Source organism: Hemitrygon akajei, unplaced genomic scaffold (genome assembly GCF_048418815.1).
Source record: "Hemitrygon akajei unplaced genomic scaffold, sHemAka1.3 Scf000142, whole genome shotgun sequence".
In the NCBI taxonomy this organism is placed as follows: Eukaryota; Metazoa; Chordata; class Chondrichthyes; order Myliobatiformes; family Dasyatidae; genus Hemitrygon; species Hemitrygon akajei.
In genome coordinates, this window is record NW_027332028.1 from 610,464 (window position 1) to 619,331 (window position 8,868).

Consider the following 8,868-nt stretch of genomic DNA (forward strand, 5'->3'; position numbering starts at 1 on the left):
TGTTCTTTCAGTGTCACTGGAACAAAACCCTGCAACTCCAAAACATCATTGTGGGTGTCCCTACACATCAAAGACTGCAGCAGTTCAAGAAGTCAGCTCACCACCACCACCATCATGGGCACCTCTGATGGAGCAGTTTATCATTGGCTCAGCCTCTGCAACTCTCACTCGAGATGAATTAAAAAAAACAAAATTATTTGTGCCCAGGGGTTGCTGAGGGTGGAAGTGCAGATGGGGGTTGTGGTTGGCAGAGAAAGAGGATGGGGAACGTGAGCTGTACATTAACACTGAACATCGTTCTGTCCCTCAGTCACAGACTCCACACTCGGTGATCCGTGTGTAACCCACACCGTCCTGGATCAGCCCTGGAGGAGCACGGATTGTTACCACACAGTGTGTACCAGTGGACAATGGATGGATGATGGAAATCTTGAAGTGGGATGGTACCGATTTAACAGGTAAAGTGAGGAGATAATCACTGAGAAACTGGACACAGAAGGGGAATGTAAACAGGGGAACAAGGGATGTGTGAATGTGAAATGCAGGGAGACCGGGATCATCAGTGACTACACTGAGATGGGGAGTAAATACAGGGAGAGGGGAGATCCCACATTCTCAGGGTAGAGACAAGGGGGAGGTACAACAGAGAAGGAATTCCCAGGAATGGGGTGTTATTAACCAGAGACAGGGTACAGACAGGGTGAGTGTAATTTCCCATCTCTCTGAGTGAATAAGCCTCCTCAGATCAGGGACTGACTCTCCGATTGTTGTTTCAGTTCTGGAGGATGGAAGATTCCCGAGACGGTCGTTCCACAGGGTCGCTGCTCCGGGGAGAACCCAGGCTGGTTAAACGGTAGGGTCAGAGTTTACATCAGTGGGGCTCAGGTTTTTTCGGAGAAGGTCAGACTGATGACCCGGATCCCTTTAGATACGAACACAGAACTCCACTTCCCTGCGAGGACTTCCCACAGTCACCCAGACTACACTCCGGACCTGTATCCTCATGGAGTTTGGTGGAGGAGCTCCAGCTTCCTGGAGATCCCCAGGAGTTGGGCTGTGGTTCCATGGATTCAGAGCTGGTGAATTCTCTGACTGTCGGTGAAATTTTTACAGTGATTTTGTCTGGGCTTTGCAGCTAAACCTGAGTTTGGGAACATCAGGGGTGGGGCTTCACCAGATGTCATTCAAGTAAGGGATGGGGCTTCACAAGCTGTCAGTCACATCAGGGGTGGGGCTTCAACAATGTCAGTCACATGATGGGTGGGGCTTCACCTGATTTCAGTCACATAGGAGAGGGACAACAGCATCTGTCAACCACAGCTGGATCTGCATCTCTTCAGAGGCCCCTAGCATCGACACGGAACCTGATCTCCCTGAGAGATCTCCCCATAGTCGCTCAGACCACACTATGTATCATCATGGAGTCCAGTGTAGCCTTACTGACTTCCTGGAGTTGGGTTACAGAACCCATCTGACCACAGAACCAATTCTGGATAATTCCTGACAGGGGTTCAATGGCCACAGACTCATTTCAGTGATGGGGCAATCTCCAGGGAGTTGGGGAAGTCTGCAGACATCATCGTTCACCAATTAGTGGGATAAATTAATGGTTGCCATGGTAATGTAGCGGTTAGCACGTCGCTATTACAGCTCGGGACGTCGGAGTTCAGAGTTCAATTCCAGCATCATCTGTTCTCCCACCGTCTATACAGGTAGGTTAATTGGTCATTGTAAATTGTCCCATGATGAGGTTTGGGTTAATTGGGGTTGTTGAGGGTTACTTGGGTGGTGTGGCTCGAAGGGTCAGAAGACTTTACTCTGTGCTTTATTGCCAAATAGATAAATAATAAATTTAATTTACTAAACATTCAGTTCAATTGTGGAGAAAACATCAGAAATAGGAATAATACTGCAAACTACAGACCAGTATGTCTCAGGTCAGTGGTGGGGAAGCTAGTGGATTAAATTTATGATCATTTGGAAGGTCATTGGTGAGTTAGGGACAATGAATGAGTCTTCCTTTGTGCGGGACAGGTCATGTCTTACTGACTTGCTTGAGTTTTGTGAGAAGTTGACAGAGGTGATTGATGAAAGTAGAGCTGTGGATGTTGTCTTCAGAGAATTTGGACCATAGGCTCATCAGACAGAGGAGCAGATTTTGGCCACTTTGCCCTTTGAGTCTGCTCTGCCATTCCATCATGGCTGATTTACTGTCCCTCTCAACCCCATTCTCATGCCTTCTCCCGTAACCTTTGACACCCTCATGAAATAAGAACCTATCAACCTCAACTTTAAGTATACCCAATGACGTGACTTCCACAGCCATTTGTGGCAATGAATTCCACAGAATCAACACCCTCTGGCTAAAGAAATTCATCCTCATCTCTATGCTAAAGGGAGATTCGTGTGTTCTGAGGCTGTGCCCTCTGGTCCCAGACTCCCCCACTATAGGAAACATCCTCTCCATGTCCACTCCATCCAGGCCTTTCAATATTCGATAGGTTTCAGTGAGATCACCCAGACATTTGACAAGGTCCCTCATGGGAGGCTCATTCAGAAGATGAAGGTGCTGCTGCGGGGAGGGTGGGGTGGAGAGGGAGAGGGCAGCAGCTCAGTGCTGACTGAGGCCGGACCGGACCGTGGGTTGTGAACCACTGATTTACAGTGGGTCCTGATTCACATTCCCCGCTGTACTGTGGGACCGAGTACATTTTACAGTGTTTATAAATCTCATTCCAGGTCCCCATCCCAACGTGGGAGAGGGGGAGGTGACCAGGACCGTCTGCTTCACTCAAGCTCAAGCCTCCTGTTACTATAGCCAGGAGATCCAGGTGAAAAACTGCTCCGGTTACTTTGTGTATCGGCTGTGGCCGACACCCTCATATTGGAGTTACGCTGTGTACTGTACAGGTAGGTCACCGTTCCCCAGTGACACAGCAGTGTGGTAGTTGTGGGGAAATTCTGGGACGTCCTAAGTCACCAACACACACCACGGGCTGAGTTTTCCAGTCGGCTGCCCTGCCCGTGGTCTGTGATCACCTTTCCCGTATCCCCCTTCACACCGGGCGGGGTCAGAATGAAACTGCCCAGTCTGACCTGTGACAGAGATCATAGAACACAGAACAGTACAGCACAGCACAGGCCCTTCGGCCCACAATGTTGTGCAGACCTACTCTGAGATCAATCTAACCTTCCCTCCTACATAACCCTCCATGTTTTTGTCATCCACATACCTATGAGTTTGTTAAATGCCCCGAATGTATCTGTCTTTACCACTGCCCCTTGCAGGGTGTTCCACACACCCACCCCTCTCCACCCTATACTTTACTTCAGGAAGAATCAGGATCTGGGTGAGGGATGGACAGCGTCCTCACTGAGGGTGGCAGCAGGGTTACGTGGTCAGTGTCACGGGAATTAGAAACGTGGGCTTCAGGGATCACTGACTGGATCTGTGCTGATCAAATGGGTCGTGTTAGGATGGGATGGATGAGGGATCGGACAATGATCATTGTGTGTTGGGGATGGTGGGAAACACTGAGAGTGCCAAGGCCCCAGTGGCCGGGTGGGAACTCACTGGATACCTGGTGCGTCCATGGAGGTTAGTGATATTGGGGAGCACTGTGATACCAGAAGTGTACAGACCCACAGCTGGACAGTGCAGTTCAGGAATCAGTGGTCGGATCATGGAAGGAAATGCTGATCCCCGTGTTGATCACTGAACTTCGTCCCAAAGTGTGGTAGTGTCTGGGAGAGGGAGGGATGGAGTGTCTAACAGGAGAAAGATGGAGTGAATGGCAAGAGTTGTGTCTGTGAGGTGGGGTAGATTTGAGTGGAGGGATTTCCGTGTCTCAGACAGGAGGGATGGATGGTAAAGAGTGAGGGACGGGAAGTGTTATGAAAGAAGAGGGTTGATTGAAGTGGGAGGACGTGGGAACCCAGGAAGCAATGACTGGAGAACCTGGGCTGGGTTTGTCCACCACACGAGCTGGTGTCAGTGGAGGAGATTGTCGAAGGGAATGTTTCTCTCCCTGTTCAATCCCTGAACTTCATTCTGACTCGGGCTGAGGACAATGACTGATGTTCAGGAGGGAGACTGAGTGTGTCAGGGTCATTGAGTTAACCCCTCTCCCCCACCTCCTGTCCCAGTCTGATATCCGAATTTGACGATTACACTCTGCCAACCGCTGTTAATTTCTTCATTTAATTTCCAGATCCGTCAAATTCCAAAGGGACCAGCCAGAAGCCGTCCTCTGGCCCAGAGGAAGAGACATGCTCAGGTATCAGGTCTTGTTTGATAGAGGGGAGGGTGGGGGTGTCTTCAGTCCAGTTTGGATCTCAGTCACACCCTGTGACACCACCCGCGATATTCAGGAGCAAATACAGTCACAGTGTTGGGAGAGGCCTCATTAAACCCTTCTCGTAGTTTGTGTAAATGTCTCAGACCCACCTTTGTGTACTGGGGTATACAGCTCCTCCTTCCACACCTACCGCGCTCCACTCCACCTTCCCTCTCTGACAGTCTGTGCGTCTCATCTCCGAGGGTCACTGATGCTCAGCATTAGACCCGGACAGTCTACCTCCCTGTTCACCCACTGCCAAAGTCAGCTTACCCCAGCTCCTCCCCACTACCCCCTACCCCCTCTCCCTCACCTGAGGTTTGTGCAGATGTCATGGTCTTGCATTCTCTGGAGTCGATGAGCCTGTTTCACCGACCTCACCCCCACCACCACCCTCACACTGGGGGTTTGCTGCCTCTGGACCTGCTCCGGCAAAGGTCTGACGGAGGACTTTTCTCAATCTTCTAGTGAAGGGGCTCCCGTCAAAGGACGAGTGTGAAGAGATGATCAACAGTGCCCAAGTGTTCATCATTGGGAAGAACAACCTGGGAAACCCCGAGGAGCAAGAGGCCTACCTCCGTCAGGTGAGAGATGTAGTCCACATTTATTCCCAGGCTGGAGATTGTGGTTCATGTGGCTTTGGTCATTCCTGTTCAATGAGCAGTGACTGTCCCTTCCCGATAAACGGTGAATGACTCAACCCAGAAACGGAGACACCTGAGTCACCGGCAACTCTCTGTTTTCCATCACCACCCAACGTAAGAGATAAGAGCAGAATTAGGTCTTTGACCCCATCACGTCTCCCCTCAACCCCTTTCTCACGCTTTCTCTCCATAACCCTAACCCTCTTATTGATGAAGAAGCTGTCGATCTCTGTCATAAATACACCTAGTGACTTGGCCTCCACCACTCACTGTGGCAAAAAATTCCACAAACTCACCACCCTTGGGCTCAAGAAATCCCTCCTCATCTCAGTTTCAAAGAGACGTCCCTTTCCTGAGAGGTGTGTCCTTGGATCCGGGAGTCCCTCACTCACATCAAAACCCTTTACACATCCACCACATCCAGGCCTTTCAATATCCGGTAGTATCAGTGAGATTTCCACCCCCCACCCCCCATCTTCTGAACTCCAGCCCAGAGACCTAAAACACTCCTCGTAAGTTAACCCTTTCATCCCTGGGATTAATCTCCCCAACTCCCTGTCACCGCTCCACATTTACAAAGTGTGCCCTTCACCATTTATCCTTGCTCTGTTCCCAGACGTCACTGAGTTTCAAAGTTCAAAGTAAATTTATGATCAAAGTACTGTATGTCTCTGTCACCCCCTGAGATTTGTTTTCTTGCGGGCATACTCAATAAATCTATGGGATAATAACAAAATCATTGAAAGTCTGCCCAACTAGTGTGATCAACCAGAGTACAGAACTCAACAAACTGTGCAAATGTAAAATGAAGAAATAATAACAATAATAAATAAATATCAGGAATATCAAGAGTGAGTCCTTGAAGGTGATCATTCTTTGTGGGATGCAGTGGGTATTATTTCCCAGATTTAAGGGGGAATCTGAGATTTGTGGATATAATGTAGAGAAGTGCATGGTCATGCACATTGGCAGAAGGAATAAAAGCATGGACTATTTATTAAACAGGGAGGAAACTGAAAACTCAGTGACTTGGGAGACCTCCTGCAGGATTCCCCAGAGGTTAACTTGCAAGTTGAGTCGGTGGTAAGGAAGGCAAATGCAATGTTAGAATTCATTTCAAGAGGACAAGAATGCAAAAGCAAGGATGTAATGCTGAGGTTTTATAAGACATTGGTCAGACTACACTTAGACTATACAAAAGGTGTACTACCATTGGAGAGGACCCAGAAGCGATTCACAAGATTAATATTCGGAATGAAAGGGTTAACACTTTGAGGCACGTTTGATGTCTCCAGACCTTTACTCACTGGAGTTTAGAAGAATGAGGGGAGAATCTCATTGAAACCTATCGAATATTGAAAAGCCCAGAGAGAGTGGATGTGGAGAGGATGTTTCCTATCATGGGGAGTGTAGGACAAGAGAGCACAGCCTCAGGATTGAGGTCATCCGTTCTGAACAGGGAACAGGAAAAATGTCTTTAGCCAGAGGGTGGTGAATCTGTGGAGGCTAAGTCATTGAGTATATTTACGGAGGAGGTTGATAGGTTCTTGACGAAGCAGAACGTCAAAGGTAATGGAAAGAAGGCAGGAGAATGGGGTTGAGAGGGACAATAAATCGGCCATGATGGAATGGCAAAGCAGACTCAAGGGACTAAAATTCCCAACTTTGCTCCAATGTCTTGTGGTTCCGGAGCCAAATGGTTGTAGAGTAATAACTGTTCCTGAAACTGGTGGTATGGGACAAAACGCACCTGTAACTCCTTACCGGTGGCAGCAGCGAGAAGCGGCCTGGCCTGGATTGTGGGGCTCCTTGATGGTGGATGCTGCTTTCTTGTGGCAGTGTTTCCTGTAGATGTGCTCGAAGACGGGGAGAGCTTTTCCTGTGATCGACCAGGCTGCATTCAACACTTTTCACAGTCTATTCCATTTCTGGGCATTTACCCCATGACCACCGGCTATTCAGAGACCAACCCCACCGGTCTAGTTTAGACCTTCTGTGTTAGTTTCCCTGCAAAGATATTGGTTTCTCTCAGGTCCAAGTACAACCCGTTCTCTTGTACAGTTTGTGTCTGTCCCAGAAGAGATCCAGGAACCTGAATCCCTACCGAGTGTACAAGCCGCAGAGCCACAAAGTCATCTGACCTACCTTTCTGTTTCAGTCCTCACTGGCAGAGTAAACCGGAGATCATTACCCTCGAGATCCTCCTCCTTCCCCAACACCCTCTGCTCATTCCACAGGATCTCATCCCTTCTTCTACAAACTGTATGTCGTTGGTAACAGCTTGTACAGTGACCTCAGGTTGTTTGCCATAACACTGTAAGACATAGGAGCAGAAATAGCCATTTGGCCCATCGTGTCTCGGTATTATTTATTTATGTTTTTTATTTGAACAGAATATCATTTACAGTTCATTGTCAGTCTGTGTGTAGTTTTTCATTAATTCTGTTGTATTTTGCTGTTTGACTCTAAATTGCATCAAGAAAATGAATCTCAGGTTTGTATATGGTGACATATACCTACTTTGAGAATAAATTTACTTTGAACGTTGAACTTTTATGCCTTTTGTTGAGGCAACTGGGTCAACCAGAAACAGCTTTTTCTTAAGCTGCTCCCCTCACCTGGTCTGGCTGCTGGGGAGGGAGTGAACGGGATTCCACTCGACGTGCTGGAGGAGCGGGTGGGGGCGATTTCCCACACTGTCCAGACAAACCGATTTGCATGTTTGTGAGGAAGAGGGTTCCCCTGGTGTGGGGGAAAATGAGGGTGAGGATGAGGGGGTGAGGGTGAGGGGCGGATGATTATTTTAGACGAATGGGAATTGTCTGATTTGGAAGGAATGGAGTTTTCCTGGTGTAGTTCTTGGTGTGGAGGAGAAGGGAATCTCCTGGTGGTAAGTGATGGATTCTGTAGGTGATGAGGGGAGGGTCTCTCTGTTGTCCTGACCCCCCACACGGTGCGGTCTAACTGTGTTTCTTCACCATTGACACCCCTGTCCACAGGTGCGTGAGATGCTGATCGAACAGCTCCCCTGCAAGCACGTCCTGTCCAAGAGTGAACACGACAATGGGGGAGGGAAGTGAGAAGGAAGGTGTCAGATTGTGGTCTTCCAACGTATCACAGGCTGATGGACGGTGGTGATGTGTGTGGGGTGTGGAGTGGGGCACGAGGTGGTGGTTGTTGTGGGGTGTGTGGGAAGATGGTGGGAAATCTAAATGTCAGTGAAATATCTGCATGAGCATGTATCTGGTTGTTCTGTCATCTCTGTAGCTTATTAACAAACAAGTTAGTCTTCTGTTAGTTACAGATTTGAATTATTTCTCAGTTCAATGTAATAATGGCTTTAATCCAAGTAATGAAAGACACATTTGTGTTCCTGTAATGTGGCTCCAATTATTTCTGTATTTCTTATGCATTCAATGATATTGTGTTACTGGAGGATGTACCACTGTTTTACTTCTACATTGATCAGTTATTAAAATTAATACAATAAAGACATTTAATTATTTGTTAAACCGTCAACTTTGGATAAGGCCCTTTTTATTTGGAAAACCAAGGGAATAACTTATTCAGATTTGTTTTTAGGTGATTGTTTAATGTCGTTTTCTCAGTTAGTGGATAAATATGATTTATCTAAAGTACACTTTTTTAGATATTTACAAATTAGGAATTTTTTTTATGTGGCCTGCTGCCAAATTATCCCTCTGCTTATCCACCTGATATGACAGATGTTCACCTTCAGCTTAAACTACTTCAATAAGGGCTGATAGCTATAATTTATAAACGGCTATTGAATTTACGAATTATATCTAACGATAAAATTAAACATGCTTGGGAATTGAAATCTCGAAGTCTCGAGTCATTTTCAGATAATCATTGGAGTAAATTTT

The 8,868-nt window shown here is 47.4% G+C and overlaps 1 protein-coding gene across 1 annotated transcript; it reads left to right on the forward strand.

Annotated features, from left to right (window-relative positions):
* The first annotated feature begins 363 nt into the window (after window positions 1–363).
* On the forward strand, window positions 364–8,527 carry LOC140723871 (uromodulin-like). The gene is made up of 6 exons (XM_073038418.1): window positions 364–458; window positions 777–853; window positions 2,740–2,910; window positions 4,212–4,277; window positions 4,806–4,921; window positions 7,981–8,527. Exons 1-6 carry the CDS (start codon window positions 415–417, stop codon window positions 8,059–8,061), a joined length of 555 nt encoding a protein of 184 aa, XP_072894519.1. The 5' UTR covers window positions 364–414; the 3' UTR covers window positions 8,062–8,527.
* The last annotated feature ends 341 nt before the right edge of the window (window positions 8,528–8,868 follow it).